The sequence below is a fragment of the Punica granatum genome, chromosome 3 (assembly GCF_007655135.1).
Source record: "Punica granatum isolate Tunisia-2019 chromosome 3, ASM765513v2, whole genome shotgun sequence".
Lineage (NCBI taxonomy): Eukaryota > Viridiplantae > Streptophyta > Magnoliopsida > Myrtales > Lythraceae > Punica > Punica granatum.
Window position 1 is genome coordinate 28,733,280 of NC_045129.1, and position 22,246 is coordinate 28,755,525.

At 38.7% G+C, this 22,246-nt stretch overlaps 2 protein-coding genes across 3 annotated transcripts; both read right to left on the minus strand.

Moving 5' to 3' along the window:
- Positions 1 to 299: 299 nt before the first annotated feature.
- Positions 300 to 15,734, minus strand: LOC116198540 (FAD-linked sulfhydryl oxidase ERV1-like). 2 transcript variants are annotated; one of them, XR_004155342.1, is made up of 6 exons: positions 15,489 to 15,734; positions 1,912 to 1,989; positions 1,460 to 1,507; positions 1,209 to 1,273; positions 673 to 750; positions 300 to 573 (listed from the first exon to the last, which is right to left on the minus strand). XR_004155342.1 is itself a non-coding variant. In XM_031528708.1 (5 exons), exons 1-5 carry the CDS (start codon positions 3,344 to 3,346, stop codon positions 462 to 464), a joined length of 513 nt encoding a protein of 170 aa, XP_031384568.1. In that variant the 5' UTR covers positions 3,347 to 3,410; the 3' UTR covers positions 300 to 461. The 2 variants fall into 2 exon arrangements, 1 of the variants encoding a protein (XP_031384568.1); XM_031528708.1 differs by lacking the exons at positions 1,912 to 1,989; positions 15,489 to 15,734 and adding an exon at positions 3,137 to 3,410.
- A 3,802-nt stretch (positions 15,735 to 19,536) lies between these two features.
- On the minus strand, positions 19,537 to 19,956 carry LOC116200503 (protein PELPK1-like). The gene has a single exon (XM_031531352.1). The coding sequence runs from the start codon at positions 19,954 to 19,956 to the stop codon at positions 19,537 to 19,539; it is 420 nt and encodes a 139-aa protein (XP_031387212.1).
- Between the last annotated feature and the right edge of the window lie 2,290 nt (positions 19,957 to 22,246).

Sequence of the window (22,246 nt, forward strand, 5' to 3'; positions counted from 1 at the left end):
AACTAAAACTTCCCTGTGGAATAATTGTTAGCTCCTGTAGCAGCAAAGGAGTGTGTGAGATTCAGTGCCTCGAAGGAAAGGGTCTCGTGGATACATTATTTCCAAATTCCCATCAATGCTGCTAGTCCAGGCAATTTACTTCGCAATCTGCATCATTTAGGAAGGGATTACACTAGAATATGATATTATGAACGACTTACTTGACCTTCAAGAAATCCTTTATGCTCTCGTTAGTTTTTCCTTTTAATGATGTAAAAAAACACATTATTATGCACGGAAATCTGAAGATCATGTACATCTCGCTGAGCAAATTTTCTCCATCTGATCATCACATTGTATGTCATTAGTGTCTTTATGATGATATCTGTTAAGAATATCTCCAATAGCACAGTGGATCACCGACTAAGTAATTGATTTCATGCTAAGTTCCATCATATGAAAATGTAGTACATTAAATTTCATTAGCCGAATTTTGTTAGGGTTCCTTGTACATCATCACAAGCTCGATTCTCACACTCCAGCTTTCCCCATCTTGCATCAAGTCGCTCGCAAGGAAACACCAATTTCCCGAGGCTGTCAAGTATCACCAGAAATATTTCAAGTAGGGTGCAAATTAATTTGTGGGAACTCTAAAAATAATAAATTGGCAAAGTCCATAAATTATTAAGATACCTTCGGTTAACAACGTTGTGTACATGACATAACCACTGTGAGAACTCAGCATGAGATCCTGCCTGCACTGGATTTGCTCTGTCAAGCGTATGACATAAAAAAAAAGTAAGCAGTAGGCAAAGTAACAGAATAATTCCCCACTTGCGGGGAAAAAAAAAAGTAATAGAACAATTGCTTGAGAAATTTACAAAGTGAAATTGACTTGCTGCCTCTAGGTAGCAATGGCGGTATATATTGCCTTGTAAAGTTCCAATATGATTTATCTCGCTTTTGAATCGGCATCACATCAGGGTAAAAGCTTTATAGACATGTAAAAATAGTGATTTCTCCTAAAAATCCATTGGTCGTATAGAGGTTGATGTAAATGAGCTTGTGCTGTGGTCGCATAGTGTTGCTGTTTATATTTTCCCCTTGTTAAATTGTGTTAAGTAATTGCCAGCCCCAGCTTCAGCAACTTATTCTAGAAACGTGACAGGGGAGGGTGAAACAAAGGGGAAGCTAAGAGATTGGCTAGATGAAGAGACTCTATATTGTACCTCAGCACTTCTTTAAAATGATCGGCACATTCCTGGCAAGGGTATAATCGAGATAGGATAGCCATCTGCAGTGATTCAGTGAAACACATTTGGTTAATTTGATCATGCTCCTTATGTCTGCAGAAATAATTGTTACATGTTACCCATATATGCAGTTGTTTATATTTGGTAGCTCAATCAATCATAAGAAGGTAACATGAAAATATAGAGTATAGATATGATGAGAGAGGAGACTGATTAGATCACCATACCAAATCTTTTACATCTTTCTTTTGCTGTCTGCTTGGATTGTCTGGGTACTGCAAAAGAGTCAATATATAAATTCTCGAATCAGCAGAGAGAAGAACGAGAAAGCTGCTCTCTTGAAAGGAAGGAATTTCAACTTCAATAACTTATAAGCAAAGAAATTGGCATAGTGCATGCAACAAAATTCTAATGTCAAGTAATTGTGCTTGAATGTCCTGAGCCTCTCGGACAAGCATGCAAAAAGATGAACCACTGAGTAAATAGAGAAGCGAATTCCATCAGCAATTTCTACCTTAGACTCAGATGATGGCCAACTGTACTAACAAGTCAATATATTTATAACAAGCTTCAAAAATCAACAGACAATTAGAGTAGATAACAATGACAGCTCCTCCAGCCGACTACCGAAAGTCCAGAACGAAGATAATCAAATCCAAAAGTATACCACAGAACAGACCTGGGCAGCTAGTGTGTGAAGAAAAGTCTAGGTGGCCCTCCCAAGCTCTTCTTTTGTCACAGGTGCGGCAGCTTGGGCCTGAAGGAAAAATATTCATCACTTTGGCTGTGCTATTTCTTTATCTCAGACAGTACAGAAGGAGTATCGCGTGTCAATGCAAGCTAATAAGGGCAAAATCTACAACTCTAATTTTCCAAAGAGTTTCACATAATATGGACAACAAAAGCAGCCTAATGGAGCGGCAAAGTAGCCGTAGGGATTAACAAGCACGACTGAGCCGTAAGCCCCTTACTATAACTTGCCATAATTCTACATCAGGGGTGATGGTCTAGTGGTTTCAAGCTCACTCTCATGCGGTTTAGAGATTCTCAGTCTCGAGTTCAATCCCCACGGACATATGCTAGGGTGGGCTCTTTGGTTTAGACCTAGGGTCATCTCCGGCTTTCGTAAACTAGCTCTTGGTGGCGCTACACTAAGGGGACCAGAGCTTGCGCTAGTTGTTCAGTTCGTCCGATATGTTCGCGATTGATCACGAGAGTCCGAACATTGCATAGCAGGGACGGAAATGTTGCAATCGCTGCTGCCCACCATTTTACACGGCAAAAAAAAAAAACTTGCCACAATTCATCCAATTGCCTAGCAGCCTCCAACAAAGCTTCAGAACACAACAAACCAAAATCGAAGGATGGGAATGCTACTTGGCAAGTTTGGTACTTAGTCCTTCACTCTGCCCTTTACTATTAAGTCCTCCAACATCACCAAATTTTCTACCATTTTTCACTAAAGAGGTTGCAACCTTTATGCTAATTGGCGTTAAAACTTAATCGACACAAGCGAGCGTCTCGTCGAGTGGATCAAGTTTGCGTTTCATGTCAGCAAGACAACCCAAACTAACACAGATGTTAGGGGGAAAAAGAAAACCAAAAGTGAAATTTCATTCCCACTCAGACAATCATTAAGTACGTAGAGATCTTCGAATAAGCAGACAGAAAACAATAGGACTTCCCCACAAACTCCAAACACACACCACGCGCTCGCCCCTCACCCAACCTCCCCCCCCCCCCCCCCCCCCCCCAAACCCCAAAAAAGTAAAAAAAAAAAAAAAAAAAAAAAAAAAAAAAAAAACCAAACCAAACCAAACCAAACCAACCCACCAAAAAAAAAAAAAAAAAACTCAACAGCTATCAGCTACAAAACAAGTTAACTCCATTCGATCAACCAATACCTTCTTCTTCAGAATGTCAACCGGTTGAAGAGAATTGACCCCTGTACTTGACGATTTCCCATGGGATGAAGACGAGGTAGAGAAAAGGTGTTTTCTGTTGATGGGCGATGGGTCGTTGGACAGGCCGATGAAATTAGAGAGGTGGGCTTGAAGGCATTTGGATACTGTTTCTATGTTTCGGAAGAGCGACCGCAGTGGATTCTCGGACATCTTCAGCCAAGAGAAAGTTCGAGGGAGACGAATTGGAGGGCAAAAGAACAAGAAATTGAGGGAAAATATAATTTGCGAAACTTTCCCTTTAGAGTTGTAAATTGCAGAGCCAGTCCCTCAAATTTCAGAAATCTACGAGATAAGGTTTGCTTTATCTATTGAATTTCAGAGTGAGTCGCGGAAACTAGGGGTGTGCGTGTCCGGGTATTCTTTTTTTCACGATATCCGGATCCTATCTTGTAAGGGACAAGTTCCAAATCATGCTCTGTTGGGACTTGAAACCAGAACCTACTCGAAACCTTCATTCAAGGTGAGGCTAGGGAACTCCAATATACTGACAGTCAAAACCTGGATGACGATATCATACTCCTTAGCGAGCTTCATAGCCTTTCTGAAGCAAAAGCTCAAGCACCAGGCTCCATATCGTCACCTCAGAACTTGGTTTTTAGTATTACTGATTTCCTAGAATTATCTGGATCGCATCTTCTAATGTGCGGGGTCCTTATAGGAGGCAAGCACCTAGTATACCTACTGGCAATGAAGAAACTACTTGGAGTTCCAAGCCCCTAGCCCAAAATGAGAGTGTTTGGAAGATCATTGAGGGATAATGAAAGTATTTGAAATTAACTCTTTTTTTCCTTGCCCTTGAATACAAAGTGAAGATGCTATTATATAGGCACCGTTCCAATATGACGACAAACAGATATTTTAATATGGCCAGCACAAGCATGGCCGACACACAAACACTTATAATACATGAAGGGCCTAACATATTCGTGGTCGACAATAGATGACATACTTTAATAATATAGGACTTGAACAGCCTGGTGGAGATAAGAGAGAATCTCCATTATTTGCGAAATAGCTCGTGAGATGATGACAGGTTGGGGTCATTAGAGTCATTGTCAGACGCGTGCCACCACGGCTTTTCCTAGGGCCATTGTTCTGCTGCAATTAAGTCTTCTTTAATCACGTGGCTCCACCATTCTTCATTAGTCATTGTTGGCGGAGGCCAATTTGCAGGATCTAGTAGATTGTTATTGAAAGAGCTTGGCCCAAGTTGGTGGCCGGCTGGGGCTAGGGCTGGGGGTGAGTTCCATTTGCTGGTGGATTCAAGTCTAGTTGCATGAATGCATTTGGATTTGGGGAGTATGGATCTTGTGAGTCCAATGGAGGGACCAAATGGTCCCTCTTGTAGTCTTCAAAGGCCTGTTGGATTATGGGCTTAGTTAGCAAGTAGTATCCTAGGTAGTCCCAAGGGAGTCGGACAGTTGCAGGCGGCTAAATAACTCGGGGAACTTCTCCATTCTTCTCACATATCACCATTTGGAACTCTCGGTATTGGTATTCGAGATCTAGGATATCCATGGTGAGAGTTTTCCAGACCTTCGAAGAGTATGTTCGCTGAAAACCTGCTGGTTCTCGCTGTACTTATAGCATAAATACCAGAACAACCATTTCATGTATTCAGGATATGGAAGTAAGGGTGTGTGGGTTCGGATACCATATTTTTTTCATGATATCCGAACCCTACACTATAAGGGAAATGTTCCAAGATTTTAGAACCGAACCATACCCCGTTGAGTCCTAGAACTAGAACCCATATTATACCACAAGTTCTGAATGCCATGTTGGAACTTGAAAATTTTTTTGTCTCGCTAAATAAAACCGAAAATGTCTCATCCATAATCGATAATTATGCAAAACAGAATGTCGATATAGATTTAGATTTTTTTAAAAATTGTTGATTATATTTTTTAAATATAGGAATATCTGAATATAATATATATATATATAAGGGGTTTTTACCTAAAATGGCATATGGTTTGTCCGTTTTGTCAAATTTATCCCATGGTTTACTTTTTGCATCAAATCTATCACGGCGTTATCTTTTCCGTCAATATCTAACTGTCGTGCTGACGTGGCACGTGGAGAGATAACGGGCCACACTTGCCACGTAGGCACCACGTCAGTACGGCCGTTAGATGTCGACGAAAAGGATAACGCCGGGATAGATTTGATGCAAAAAGTAAACCATGGGATAGATTTGACAAAAAAAACATATGATAGATTTAACAAAACGGGCAAACCATTGGCCATTTTAGGTAAATACCCCTATATATAATGGGGGAAAATATTATTCAGGTCCAGGAATCGATTCCAATTCCGGTTTTGGATATCCTATATGCATAAATCGGAACCGAAACCGGTTTTTACCGATTCCTTATTTTAATACCCGAACCCTACCTTATTTTCAATATGAGCTACCCGGACCCCACCTTAATGGGTAAATTCTGACCGGTTCTGGTATACTCGGTATCCGTGCACACCCATATATGGAAGGCTAAATGAATGCTAGAGTGGATGGATAAAAGGATACCGAGGATGCATTCCGAAAGGACAGATAATAAGATCCCTATGGTATCGGAATATCTTGTATTGGTATTCCCATATAAGATTTTTAGCCTTGATGAAAAATGTCTTTGTCCTAACTACCTCTGCGACTTTAGGGGAAATATCACCCTAAGATTTCCAAGTGTCCTAGGTCTTCAATGCACTCCTACGGCTTAGTTCTGTGCTGGAAGAGCAGTGAACATACAGATGACAGGAATGACTTGAAGTGGCTGCCCAGTTAATGACCATTTCTTATACTTCTTTTTTATTCTCCTTTTTCTTACGCTTTGCCTCTCTGATTCTGTTTGTCAGGTCTGCTATGCTTGTCCAGGAGGGCTTCCATTCTTCTCCTGCCGACGGGAAAAACGAGGACCTAATGATGGAAGTTCTTTCCATAAAACTGAAAAGACATGAGGTCGGTGATGACAGAGATGGTGCTAGTTCAGGGACTCTAGAAAGAGCCACAATCTAGTTACGCAGTTTGCGAATTTCTTCGTCCTTTCTGTCCAGATCAATCTGAAAATAAAAAACGGGAGGGGTCTCCTAGATCTTCTTGAGTCTTCGTTGAAATTATCTCATAGCCTTTTTGCAGAGCATAAGAAAAAGGAAAAAAAAAACAAAAGATAATTTCAAATACTCTCATTCTCTCCCAATGATCTTCTAAACACTCTCAATCTCGGCTAGGGGCTTGGAACTCCGTGTAGTTTTTTCAATGTCAGGAACTGACCTAAGTATGCTCTATGCTTGCCTCCTATGAGGATTCTGCACATCAGAATACATGTTGCTTAGATATGACCCGAGTTAATTCTAGGGAATCAATAATACTAGAAATCAAGTTCTGAAGTGACGATATGGAGCCTGGTGCTTGAGCGTTTGTCGCTGAAAGGCTATGAAGCTCGTTAAGGGGGCATGATATTGTCATCCAGGTCTTGGTTATCAGTATTATTATAGTTCCCTAGCCTCACTCCAAATTAGTACCAGAGCCCGGTTTATGTTAGAACTATTGAAGAGTTCCTTCGTTGATACCTAGAGTTTCACCACCATGGAGACCTCTACTTAAACTCCTCATTCTACTAATGTCACTCTCTCTATAGAAACTCCATTTCGCAAGTCTTTTGGTAAAAAGCTTGACGCCCCATATGAGGTATCTTACCTTAGCGACGACTACAAGATCTATGCTGACTTGCCTCTTATAAACCCTTGCATCGATTTCTCTAAATCAACTACTTTCTTGCCCATAAGAAGCATACAGCATCTCATTCGCCAGTCCACTCACCACGTCGAGGAGGATGTTCAATCTACGAGGTTTGATCAACACCGAGCCTCTGAGACTGAACAGTTCGTATACCAACAAATCCCACAAAAGTTTCCCCGCCAGCTTGCTTGTCGTTGCAAGGATGGCTTTGCTGGATACTAGATTTTTGGAGTATCAGCACGCCTATATAGGGACGATAGAGACTACCCTTAACGCAGGGTTAGTCTTTCTCACTCTATTCCAAACTTCAACATCTCAGTTCTCAAACTACTGACGGCCCTAAAGGTTTAGCTCCAGATTACTGGAGCCCTTTAAGTTCAAGATTCTGTTGCGGCCTCCCTGCACTGTCAGATGGTCTATAGAGTCCATAATCATGAACAGAATCTTTCTCTCGAAGGATCTAAAGAAGCTCTCATGATTTTGGTGGACTCAATCAACACACCCACGTGTGTCCACATCCCCCGCCAGATCACGAGACAAGACCTTGTCAAGCTGCTCCCAAACAAGTGGATAACCGACTATGAGTGCCTGCATCAAAGCGCTCAGCCCATCTAGTCCTCGAAGCCTAAGTTTGGCAGAAAACCTGACGGAAAAGTTGTGATCACTTTCGATCACAAACCTATTAAAAATTCGGAGCAGTTCACTTATCCCATGTTCCAGACGATGATGATGATGATGATGCAGTCAGAAGAATAGGGTATGCGAGACAATCCCAAGAACCAAAAGTCGATGCCCCCGATCCATTCATTTAACAACAAAGGAAAGTCTATGTATTTCTTTCGAAAACCTGGAGGAAGACTCTACTACTGGGATGTTTGCAACTGTGGAGACTGTGGCAACTATTACCAATAGCAGGAAGACAAAAAGAAGAAGCCTTCTTGTTTCAAGGAGTACATAAGAGACATAGACTCCAAGCCGGACCCTCTAGAACCAGATGTAGAGAATGGTTTATCAATCCCAAAGAAAAAGAACGTCATGCCCTGCTCTAAGCCCATACTCAAATGGGTTAAAAAGTAGAAGTGGGAAGATCTAGGAGAAATTCGGGAATATCTCAAGGATTTGGTGCCACCTTTGACGGCGTAGAGGTTTATTAAGGGAATGGGGCAAAAATAGCCACTAGCTGAAGTTCCCCGAATAGCTCTTGCTTGCATGTTCCATCCTACTTTTCCTAGCTATGACAAGGCATTTCCCCAAGTAGAGTAATTCACAGATGGCGAAGGAAGGCATACCAATGCCTTTAAAGTCCCAAATCACACTAGTCGTGATGAGACTGGAAACATTAAGCCAATCATCACCGGTGAGGCTGTTCTTAACTAGTAGTCAAAGAACGTAGTAGCCTAGACCACGTCCTTTCATCAATTAGGACCATAGACTCTTTTGCCACATAGGTCAATCAATTGGATAATAAGATTGACCGTCACCATTAGCAGACTCAGTCACTCCTCCGAGTGCTCCAATGAAGACTCCAAGAGATTCAGGAGACCCCACATATTTCCTATTTCCTAATTCATATTGATCTAGAAAGAAATGAGGAAGAAATCCGCAAACTGTGTAACCAGATTGTGGCTCTTTCTAGAAACACTAAACCAACTCCATCTTCGTCATCATCGATCTCCTGTCTTTATAATTTTATGGAAAGACCTTCCATCATTAGGTCCTCGTCATTTTTCCCATTGGCAGGAGAAGAATAGAAGCCCTTCGGGACAAGCATAGTGGACCTGAGAAACAAAATCAGAGAAGCAGAGCGTAAGAAAAAAGAGAAGAAAAAAGAAGTAGAAGAAACGCCTCTTCCTAGTAAGACCCCTTCTGCCTCTGTGCTCCGTCCTGAAGAAGGAAAGACCAAGGAAGCCTTCATGTTTCCTCCAAGGAGAATCTCATAAGCTCTTTTCTCAAGAAAAGCTGTCAAGCTGACTATATGATTGTCTCTAGTAGGCAAGAAGACCAAAACTAGTCTGATTCAGTTGAAGAGGAAGAAGACGCTGTGACATCAGAAGCTTCGTCATGGGAAACAAATGATTCAGAAAATTCATTTCTGCCCTTGAAGATGATAGGCCAAGGGCCAGGAGTTGAAGAACCCGAAGAAGATGTTTAGTCTGACGTCTCTGACCATCACCAAACAACATTAGCATTGCAGCCAAATGGAGAAATATTGTCTTCACTTTAGACGATATTCCCTACCCAAAGTGGCCAGAAAGACTCCAAGAATTTCTGGCCTACCTCTCTCAAAGAGCACTCGTTACTCAGAATAATCATGACCTCCTAGCAAACTTTGTCGCCCAATTTACCTGAACACTCTGAAATTTGTGGACCATCATGGCAGAAGTAGATCAAGTATATTTCCTTTGTCGGAGTCCCACTGAAGCCGTCAAATTGATGCATTTAGTCTTTATTAGGAACCCTGACAATCTCAAGGAACTCAAGAGAAAAAAGTTCTTCGAAAGAAGATGTTACTCCTCTAAAAAGAAGCACTTAGACCTCCATTTCAAGCATATGGTCCGTCTTTTCTATGAGCTCGGTGCGGACATCTCCCTCAAACAAGCTTTCCTCTCCTCCATCCTAGCTTCACTAGCACATGCCACTGAAAGAGCTTCGCAAGCAAGAAGAATAAGGGTCGTCGACTGCACAGTTGGCGAGATCCAATAAGAAGTCCATTTAGCTCTCGAAGACATCTGTAGGAAAAAGCAGGTTCTCAAGGATTACATGAAAGGAGACAAGGCCATGATCGAGCATGTTGAAAGCCAGAGTTATTCATCAAATGCTCTTCACGAGATAGAAGTTGCAGTTCCCCCATTAAGAAAAAAAAAAGCATCACAAGAAGTGGAAAATGTCCAGGCCACTTCGCGAAAAACTGTCCAAGTGCCCCAAGACGATGAATTAAGCTAGTACACTAGCTGGCAAGTGCAACTGTCATCTCTTTGGAGAAAGATGATGTAGAATCTTTATTCTCCTTAGATGAAGAAGCTGGACCCGTTTCAATTGCGGCACTGGAAGTTCTGACAGATTCTGACTCTGATTTCTCGGAGCCTGAGTCTGATACCTGCAATATGGCGACAGAGGTGACCGGAGAAATTAAGTTGGTGAATTCAATCCCTCATGTACCAGTCTCCATTTATTCTTCAAATTATGCAAAGCCAATCAAGGTCATTGCATTCTTTAATACTAGAGCCGCCTATACCATTATGAATCTGGAGATTATTTCCAAAGAGTGTTGGAAGTCCCATACCAAGCATTTCAGCGCTGCCTCCGGTGAGGTGTTCTCAACCACCTCATCATTAAGCCAATCAAAATTCAATTCTTTCCCGGATGTTCTCTGATTACCGAGTTGTTAGGATCAACCTTGCCTAGGAAAGGCACTGTGGTTGGCTGGAACAAAATAACCCGGATGGCTAAGCTCAGGATGACGCCTAAAGGAGTACGGATCAAGCAGTACTTTCGACCGTACGTTCAAACCCCTCAACTCTTTATGGCACAATAGGCAGAGATCGAGTAGCTAGTCAAAGCTCTTGAGCAAAAATCTTGTGCGGACTCTAACCAAACGCTCTTCAAGAAGTGTTATCATCCATTTGTGGAAAAATGAGCAATTCTTTATTAGACTGCCCTTTAAGAAGAGTGAGGATATTAATCCCACTAAGGCCAACCATTCCGAAATGAGTCCAGAGCACCAACAAGCTGTCTCCTTTGAATGTGCAGAACTTCTTCAATAAGACCTCATCAAGCCCTCTAGTTCACCATGGGCGTGTGCGGCCTTTTATGTTAACAAAAGGTCGGAGCAGGTTCGAGGTAAGCTTAGGCTGGTAATAACTATCGGTCGCTAAACCATTTCCTTTAAGATGACAAGTTCCCATTACCTAACAAACAAGCCATGTTCACTAGCCTGTCACGGGCAAAGGTGTTCTCAAATTCGACCTAAAAGCTTATTTCTGGCAGCTCGGAATCCATCCAGAAGATAGAGCCAAAACTGAGTTTTGTATTTCGAATGCTCACTACCAGTGGAAGGTCATTCCATTTGGGCTTAAAATAGCTCCCTTCCTGTTTCAAAAGGCTATGTGTCAAATCTTCAATCCTATTATTGACCAAGTCCCAGGGTATATTGATTATTGACGACATCCTTCTATTTAACCCATCAGAAGAGGCTCATGTTAAATTGCTCCAGCAATTCTCAAGCCTAGCATTCAACCATGGCATCATGCTATCTAAGAAGAAAATAGTTATTGGCCAAAAGGAAATCCAATTCCTTGTAATGAAGCTTGCAGACAATCAAAACCAACCGAAGCCGCATGTGACCCAGGAGTTGCTAAAATACCTTGAGGATTCTCTTACCCATAAATAGATCTAACAGTTTCTTGGGACGGTGAATTATCTCAAAGACTTCCTTCCTAAGATCGCCTGACTCACTCGCCCGCTTGAAAAGATGTTAAAGAAGGATGCCCTAGCATGTGGTCCGTCTCAAACCAAGGCAACTCGAGAACTCAAAGCTCAATTGCAGTCCCTACCTCCTCTCCATATTCCTTATACCGATAAACATATACGCCATACAGATACAAGTGATAAGTATTGGGGTGCAGTCTTGATAGAAGAACTGAACAACAAACACCACATTTGTGGATACCGGAGTGGAAGATTCAAACCATCAGAATAACGTCCCATTCTACGTTCAAAGAAATCATGGCGGTTGTGAATGGGATACAAAAATTCGAGTTCCATTTAATCGGGCAGAAGTTCACAGTCGAGATGGACATGTCTTCCTTCCCAAAGATGATTCAGTTCAAGCAGAAGCAAGTGCCTCATCCTCAACTTCTTAGGTGGGCCGAATGGTTTCCTAATGATTTCGAGGTTAAGCACATCAAAGGGAAGTATAACACTCTCGTTGACTTCCTTTCAAGGAAGGAACAATCATTAATTGGGCAGCCACTTCAAGTCATTCCTGTCATCTTTATGTCCACAACTCTTCAAGCATAGAACCAAGCCATAAGAGCGCATTGGAGACCCGGGACACTTGGAAATCTTAAGGGTGACATTCCCCTTGAAGTCGCAGAGCTAGTCAGAACAAAGACTTTTCTCATCAAGGCCAAAGATCTTAATTATTTGGAAATACCAATATCGGATATTTCGATACCATGGAGTCTCACTCTCCATCCTTTCGGTATGCATCCTCGATATCCTTTTATCCATCCATTCCAGCATTCATTCAACCTTCTATATCCCGAAGACATGAAATGACTGTTGTGGTATTTATGCCGTAACTACACTATCAAGATTCAGTTTCATCGAGAGTGGATGCTCAACTTTCTCAACCGCAATCTCCCTGACAGGGAGATGCTCATTTATTCCACTTAAGACAGAAACTGGGACACTCATTTCATTCAGTTCTTAAAATGATTTCGGTCCATCCAACAGCGGAAGCAACTCTTTGAGGAAGAAGCTCGAAAGGTGCCCCCTCATTCTTTGTTGCACAGACACATTATTGTCATCTTCAAGCAACCATGGAGTATGGTGCGTCCTAGAAGACCTTCCAGAGCACAGGGAGAATCCGCAGGTTTTCAACGAACATTCTCTCCTAAGGTCTAGAGAACTCTCACCATAGATATTTTAGATCTATATGACCAATACCGAAAGTTCCAGAGGGTGATCTGTGAGAAGCATGGAGTAGCTCCTCAAGTTATCTGGCTGCTCGCAACTGTCATAGTCCCATGGGACTGCCCAGGAGACTAACTGCTAACTAGGCCCATAATCCAACGGGCCATTGAAGACCATGACAGGGACCATTTAGTCCCTCCATTGGACTCACAGGATCCATACCCTCCACATCCAAATGCATTCATGCAACTAGACTTGAATCCACCAGCGGATACAACTCACCCCCTAGCCTTAGCATGTGACCAACCAGGACCAAGCTCTCTCAATAAGAATCTACTGGATCTTGCAAATTAGCCTCAATCGACAATGACTGCTGAAGAATGGTGGAGCCATGTGACTGAAGAAGACTTAAATGCAATAGAACGATGACCTTGGGAAAAGCCGTTGTGGCACACGCATGACAGTGACTCTGATGACCCTAACCTGTCACCATCTCACAAGTCATTTCGCAAATAATGGAGATTCTCTCTTATCTCTACCAGACTATTTGAGTCCTATATTATTAAAGTAATGTCATTTACTGACGGCCATGAATATGTCAGGTCCTATATGTATTATAAGTGTGTTATGTGTCGGCCACGCTTGAGTCGACCATATTAAAATATCTATTTGTCGTCATACTAGAACGGTGCCTATATAATGGCATCTCCACTTTTTATTTAGAGGCAAGGAAAAAATAAATAATTTTAAATACTTTCATTCTCTCCCAATGATCTTCTAAACACTCTTATTATGGGCTAGGGTTTGGAACTCAAAGTAGTTTCTTCAATGCCAGGAGCTAATCTAAGTATGCTTTGTGCTTGCTTCCTATGAGAATCCTGCACATCAGAATACAGGTTGCTCAAATGCGATCCGAGGTAATTCTAGAAAATCAGTAATACTAAAAATCAAGATCTGAGGTGACGATGTGGAGCCTGGTGCTTGAGCGTCTGCCGCAAAAAGGCTATGAAGCTCGCTAAGGGCATGATGTCGTCATCTAGGTTATTCTAGTTCCCTAGCCTCAAATTGTACTGCAAATTCAGGATACCATGTTGTAACCTATAACCTTTTCTTTTATTTTTTTCTCTTCAAACACAATAAATGAAATAAATAATTAAAATAAAAAAGATCTCATTCACAATCACTCAAAACAGATAAATGTTTACATAAATTAATTGGATCACATCCATCTATCTATAGAACTAAAAGATTATGTAACTCTCCTTAGGATTATATAGTAGACAAATCAAATAAGCAACTAAAAGTGATTATATAATACACAAAGCAAATAAGCAACTAAAAGATTATATAGTTATTTAGCAAAAAAAAGATGATGTAGCTTTTCTTAGTCAAAAAAGCAAATAAGCTCTCATTATAATTTTGTAGTTACTACATCGCACATAGAAGATTATGTAAATATAAAATATTTTAAAATATATATATATATAGGGTAAATTACAAAAAAAACCCAAATTTTGTAAAATATTTCAATTTTGTCCTAAATTTTGTTTTGTAACAGAAAAAATCATAAGTTTTCTAAACTGTCTCAAAAATGACCTCCGTTATAACATCCGTCAATTTTTGCCTACGTGTGACCTACGTGGACTGTTAAAGGGACCCACCATCAGCAACAAAAATTGACTGAAGTTATAACGGATGTCATTTTTTAGACATTTTAGAAAACTTATGGTTTTTTTTGTTACAAAACAAAATTTAGGACAAAACTGAGACTTTTTACAAAATTTGAGTTTTTTTTTGTAATTTGCCCATATATATATATATGAGTCTCAGGTACCGATTCCGTGAGTACCTTGTATGTTGAAACTGAAATCGGAACCTATTTCCATCGATTCCTTGAATTATTACCAGACCCTACCATATTTTCAATTGGAGTTACTCGAACCCTACCTTAGCAAGAAGGTTCCAACCAGTTCCGGGTATACCAACTATCCATGCACACCCCTAATGGAAATTAATGAGGCGTTTGGTTTCAGAGTTAAAGTAACTTTGATTTTGATTGTGAAAAAGGACAAATGTTGTATAGTGTGTTGAGTTAAAGTTAAAGTTGACTTGGGAAATATGTATTTTTGTTGTGTAGTGGGTTGAGTTAAAGTTAAAGTTAAAGTTTTTGTGATTGTAATCCTGAAAACAAATGGGCCATAATTATCCACTTCCTTTTCTATTTTTCTCGTTTTTCTAAATTTGTTTCTCTACAGAAAAGTATGAAAACATCCTTACTATTATTAAGTTAGAAAATTTTTTACTCCGAAAAGAATGGGGAAATATCCTTAACAATTGAACTGAATTTTATCATTCAAAACAAAGTTTCATACATGTACAACAAGCTAATCTTATTATTAATACATAACAGTGTTCTCAGCGGGGACAAATTAATATGATATTCCAAGAAGCTTGATGAAGACGAACTACTAAAAAAATAAATTAAATCAGAAATAAATAAATTCAAATGAAAAGAGAGACTGATTCCTCCCTCCCATTCTCTGTTCCTCTCTGTCTGTCTCAGTTCGGCGGCCACTAAACCTTACAATGGAAGGAAGGAGAAGATTTTCTTTATTTATATTGACTGGTCTCAAAAACCTCTGCCTCAGCTCTAAAAACTGATTCATTAATCACACAATTGAACTGACAACCCAGTTACCACCAGAGCAGAGCAAAGCTCGACGAACCAAACCAAAAGCATCTCAAATCGAATCAGTTACCAGCTCAACTGAACAAAACAAATCAGCTCCAATCCAATCATTGATCGAAGACCCAACCAAATATGATCGAATTAGTTTACTAGCTCAACTCAACAAACCAAAATCAGCTCCAATCGTCTAAAACCCAAATACAATTAATCACAAAAAAGATCACTACCAGAGAGAGGCTCTGACTGAGCAGCTGGGGCGACGCCGGAGCAATGGGGCAGCGCAAAAGGTGACTACCAGAAGAAGACCAGGCGACGGCACAGCGAATAGGAGAAGGAGCACAGCAGGCAGCAGCTCGAGATCGGTGTGGTGTGTGTTGGGGGGGGGGGGGTTGGGGTTGATGTTTGTGTGGGTCGGAGGGAGAGACAGAGAGACTGGGAGACGAGAAGCAGACTGAAAGGGTCGGGGACTGGGGGCTTAGCTTAGCGCTAAACGTAAATAAACGTGATAATAAGATAGGAGAAATACATAAACAAATTATAAAGTTTAGAAAAAACGAATGACAAGTACAACCTACTTGTCATATCTTATATATTATATGTATCTTATATCTTATCTTATATTTCTTATACTATTATTATTGCTCTTACCCTGTTATTATTAGTGAAAATTTGATTTTAATAACTATTACTTTTATTCCTAGTGTAATTGAAAAGTTAAATTCTTTGTTTAAATATGATGATAAGGTTTAAAATGAATGAGAAAAGTTATAAAAATAATATTATCCCTTATTCATTTCTTCTTCCTCTTATGTGCTAAGTTCTCCTTATTTCGCTCTATTCTCTCAACCCCTAATCTCACATCATATATATTTTTTTAATTCTATCTCAAATTCTTTTTTTTTTCTTACCATCAATTTTTTTCTTATTTTACAAATTAATTCATCCATGAGCCTAAAAAAATCATTATAGTTGGAGTGAAATACGCGTAGGTTAGGCCATGCTATATATGCATAGGTAAATTTCTTCTTTTTATTTTATTTTTTTTTGCTGGGAAAGGTAATCTATATCCATATATCCATATCTTTTTACTTTTTTTTTTGTTGAGGAGTAACGCAAACTACTCCTCAATTAATCCACCCAGCAAATGCATTGTACTTCTTTGGGCCTCGGCCCAGTACTGTTAAAAAAATGTAATATATCTATTACACAAAATTATATGTTATTTATATGTGCTTTATCGCATAACAAAGATAATATTTATCCCCATATTTTAGCTTATAATTGTTTTTACACCAAGATGATATTATATATATATATATATATACATATTCGAACAATGCAGATAAAACAACTGGTGTTAATGGATGAATTTATGAAAACAGAATGAATACTTGGCATTGGAAAGAGAAGAATTATCAATACGTAAAGATGTCAAATTAACTTGAGTACATTTAATGGAATTACTATATCCACTTATAATTGAAGATAACGAAAAATATTTATAACAAAAAAAAATTAAAATTATAACTAATTATCTATCTATATAAAAATTTAAAATTTAGTAGTATTTACAAAAGAAAATCAGTGCGATGCATGGATAAGAAAACTAGTAGGGTTCTATTCTGAACAATTTTTGGTTGAAGGAATCCCTACTCGACTTGCAACAATGATCGCGACACAAACACAATGCAAAGATACATGACAATTCTCTTTTGTAGTGTTCATCAAATATATTAATATATTGTCGCTCTATGTCCTCAGATCAAGTGAATTCACTCTTAATTTGAAGAAAATTCATTTTCCCAGTTGTTAAACAGGGTATATTTATTGAATTTCCGTTGGGTTTATACGTGCTCAAGCTCATTTTTACTTAAAAACTCAAGCTGATAATATGGTGGTACCCAAGTCATATATTAACCCATGGATTTTCTTTTTCATTTCTGATGTGAGATTTTTATCCCATTTTACTCCTCAACACCCGCCATCACGTGCAATATGTGGTCTATTTCTGCCTACACGTTGTCACGTGCCCTTAAACACCGGCTCTCAACAACTGACCTCGAGTCGGGCTCCTCTTCCATACTTGGGCAAGGGGGGACAAATACCAAACTAGCATCGAGCTCCACACTCGAACTTTAACTAGATGTGCATTTTTAGTTACCTCGGAACTGGACCGAGCCACTCTCGGGCCTGATTAACATGAGGCGCACTCTTGACTGCCTCGAAACCGAATCCGGCGTTAGCATAACCTTTTCTGATAACATGTAAAAAACCCACTGGGCCTACACAGACTTAAGCCCATCTGCAACCCAAAAGTTTAAGCTAAAAGGTTGTTTGATCCAAGCCTCATATAAGCTTATGGTTTCTTTCTCAAATTATGTGGAGCTCAAGGCTAATTTGGTATTTGTCTCCCCTTGTCCGAGCACAAAAGAGAATGTCAAGCTCGTAGTCAGTTGTTAAGGGCTGGTGTTTAGGGCACGTGACACGTGATGGCGGGTGTTGAGATATGTTGTCTCACATGGTAAATTTGAGAAAGAAACTACAAGCTTATACAAGACTTAAAAATATTAACATGAGTCGATTGAATCAACACGTTCTTATCTCTAATTCGATTGGTCGGAACCATGCAATTTTCACAAAACAGATGGCTCTATCTGAGCATGTCCGAAGATCTTAAGGATATTGTCAGCACCCCACTTTGATTCGCCATCGCTCAAGAGCCGCCAAGGAGAACCCGACTACATTCCCCTTTTATCAGTGGAGTCATCTCTGATTATTGCTTGATGCATTCACTACTTTTGAAATCGAGGCATTTCTTTAATTTAATTCCAATTTGATTTTCAGAAAAAAAAAATCCTATACGGGACATTTTCAGACTCTACGTGCGTCAATTTCGATTTTTCAAAATCTAGAGTAATACTTGGGACCGAAAAATATTTTTCTGCATAATATTGATCCATGAACCCGGTCCATGCGGTGAACTTGCCATCACGGTCAGCTTAGCCAAGACACATGGACGGTGGACCGGTCCCTTGACGCAAGGATCCGCTCCTCTTTTGGTTAATCTGAATCAATTGTTTTCACGAATTTACGGTGTCGAACCGAGCGAGATGAGCAAAGCCTAATTCACGCAGAAAACAAACTAAAAACGACAAACTTTAGACAAACTAGAGTACCGATAGGGCGTGCGGGATATAGTCCTACACGTAACAAAACCCCCGAACTTAGAACTCTTGTTCCACAAGACGATATGCCTTAGGTAAGTAGGTGTATCCATTACCCCTAGACCTAGGCAACTCATCAGCCCTCGATTTTCGGGTTGTGAACAGATAGTGGCAATTCCTTTTCATGTGCATTCGTCATCCATCCCCCAAAAAGGTGGATACTCCCAAGCCATATGATCGTGCACACATATGCGGGCCTCGACGAGACGAAGTTCAGGCCCGCATATATATTATAACTATGCACAACATTGATTGTGATAGATGAAATCAAAGTTTGCAGATATGAAAATGGAGGCACGTGCATTTAAAATGAGCAGGGGGAACGAGATCCGCTAGCAGACGATCATAATTATACATTTATATTAAAAGGTGTCACGCCCGTAAGTCTCATATTGATTGTGAAGAGGAAAGATCTGGTATTTATATGTATGGTGAAATGACTTTACTGGCAGCTAGTACTTTTTAGCGTTGAGTCTATGGTTGTTACATTTTTTTGTCACGTCACGTGAACCCATATTGATTGTCTAGTAGTTAGCACCGTTGAATTTATGAGTGACGGGCCGTAGTTATCATAGAACCACAAAATAAGATGAAATTTTAATATCTATATATACTGTCGCATTTGTTTTGATTAAGTTTTACACTTTCTTGAGCATTTATAGGAGTGAATGCTTCTCTTGAAACAAAAATTGATCAATGTCGATGAAAAGATTAAAAGATCAATATATCGTTATGTTGATTCATGTCATATTAAGCTATACGACAATGTACGGAGAGGTAATCGCCAAGAGATAGAGAGGTAAATATAATTCGGATCAAGTGAAACCAACTCAATTGTATGTAAGGTGTAAAATGCCAAAAGAAAATTGCAATTAATTAACACAAACAAATGAAAACACCACGCTAGCTAGCGAATCGATCAATAAATACATAACCAAAACACAAACCATGATACGAGGTAGACTCCTGTGACAATCCGTAATACGACACTACTGACAACGAATTTTAATTAGCTAGCTAGTGACGACATGACTCCACAAATGTAACTCTCTCAAGGGCTAGTCGGGGCTGGGGGTGGAGAGAAGAACGGAATAGAGGGAATGGTAGTCGGGATCGAGGGCATGCTTGGGAGTGGTGGCAACGTGACCTTCGGGATGTTAGTCGGCACTGAGGGGAAGCTCGGAAGAGGCGGCAGTGTCCCCGGCTTAGGCCGAGTCGGTTGAGTCGTGGGGAGCGTTGGCAGGGTTGGCTGAGGCAGTGTGTTGGGGATCGAAGGCATGGGCGGCACTGCCAGCTTCGGCATTGAGGGAAGCGGTGGTAGAGTGACCGTAGGAAGGTTGGGGATGCTGGGCAATAGGGGAGATGGTGGTGGAGTCGTGTCAAGCAACTTCCGAACTGCAGAGCCAGTGCTTATGCTCGAGAACAGTATAGCGATAGAGAAAGCAAGTGCAAAGCTCATGCGAGAGGCCATCTCGGGGACGACAACTAAGATTAGATGAAATCACCTGGGCAAGATTAATTGTACTTTTGAGGTATGAGTTGGGATGATAAATGTGATGGAATTATAAGGTTTATATAGTCGAGATTTTGGGGCATGGCTTTGTCAGGTAGGTGGCTTAACCATTGGCATCGTTGGGAAATAATGTGCCTAAAACCTGTTCTCTTTGGTTGTATGGTTAGTTCATCTCCTTCATCAATATTTTTTTTTTAACTAACAAAAAGGTTATGGAAAAGAAGAAAAATAAAGATCTTGCCAGATGTTATGAATATAGAGGCTTTCATACTTTGCCTGGTCAAATATGTCTCTCCATTTGTCTCTCCATTTCAGATATATTTCTCTTAATCCAACTTATATTCTCTTTTGCAAAAGAAGGGAAATCAACCACATTAAAATTACGTTTTGGGAAGATTTCCAACGACCTCATTTTTTTATTTGGCTTTGATATGATTTTAATCATGAGATACTTTCGGTTGATTCAAATCTTTACACTGCATGTAAAGTTCACTTAATGAGATTTCAAGTTTACCGTTGCCTCATATTTTCCTGGTTTTTGTCAAGATATATTACTCTTCACAAAAAAAATTATTCAACAAAAATAATATGGCAATTTAAAGGGGGAAAAAAGTGCTTCGAAAGGGAAATTGGGGTTTGGGGCAAAAAAAAAAAAATAGGATTATATGATTGGGCACGTTTAGAAGTACAGTTGATCCAGGATAAGTGGGCTGGGCTAGGACACGGCCCAAAGCATGTGCACATTTCTTTTTTTCGTGGCCGTGATGAGCATATGGTTAATTATTCACTAATTAATCACTTAACATATGGTTACTCATTCACTAATTATTACCATCAATCAATATCCATATATATAAGTAAATTTGACTCCTACTATAATAAACGATCCATCATCAATGTAAAAAACTTATTAAATAATTTTTTGAAAAGATAAAACTATTAACCTCATTTTATTATAAGATTAAAATCATTATAATATAAAGTTATAATAAAATAAAAATTAAATATTTGAAATAATATGTCATAAAATTTTATATTTAAAAAATATGTAATTAGTTTCTGTATATACATATATTTATGATAAATCTGGCTATTATACAAACAATTAAATAAATGTGAATTGAATTATTCAAAGTTATTGTAATTTTATTAATTTATTATTGTATAATGAAATTAATTATTAAATTTTTTTTTGCTGTGTTAAGAAGGAATATACTTTCCAAAAATCAAAATAATTGTTATAAGAGATGTTATATAAATGTGCTAAAACAAATATTTACAATACAATATATATAAGCACCACAAAAAAATCATTTGATCATAAATATAGAATTTTAAAAAAGGTAGTGGGCATAAAAGAAAAAAATTATAACATGTCACTATGAATTTAATCTCATAAATAAAATTTAAAAAAATTGAAAATAACAATGAAAAAATACTATCTTAGAAAGTGGGCAAAACAAATTCCTATTATAGATGTTATATAAATGTGCTAAAACAAATATTTACAATGCAATATATAAAGGAACCACGAAAAAAATTCAGTTGATCATAAATATAGAATTTTAAAAACGATAGTGGACATAAAAGAAAAAAATTATAACATATCAATATGAACTTAATCTCACAAATAAAATAAAAATAAAAATTGAAAATAAAGATGAGAAAACGCTATATAGAAAGAGGGCAAAACAAATTTCTATTATAATTAGTAAAGTTAATTAATGTAAGAGACAAATCTATATTAACAACTAACTTAAATATCATATACAACTTATTTGACCATATTATAATAATCAATTTACTCCAACTTTTAACAAAAAATTTTGAATAATAGTATTTGAAAATTAAAAATTATTATTGAAAATATTTTTGATGAGAAAATTGGTTCTCAAAATATAATAATTATAATAAGAACTTATATAGCTAAATATAAAAGAGAACCCATGCAATGCATGGGAAAAGAAGACTAGTTTTTTATATAAGTAAAATTGACTCACACGAACATTTAATAGGATTATAGTAAATAGGGCTAAAATTGTCAATTTGCTTCATCTCTTAATAATATTTCAATTTATATTATTTTAAAATTTGAAATGAAATACAAAAAGGAGTTTTTTGTTTCTATTACTATATTTAATTTTTTTTGTAAAGGTCCGAGATAGAATATAATTCGAAATCAATTCATATAATTGCAACATCATATTTTAATTATTGAATTCATATATCCATACTTTGTATATATAGT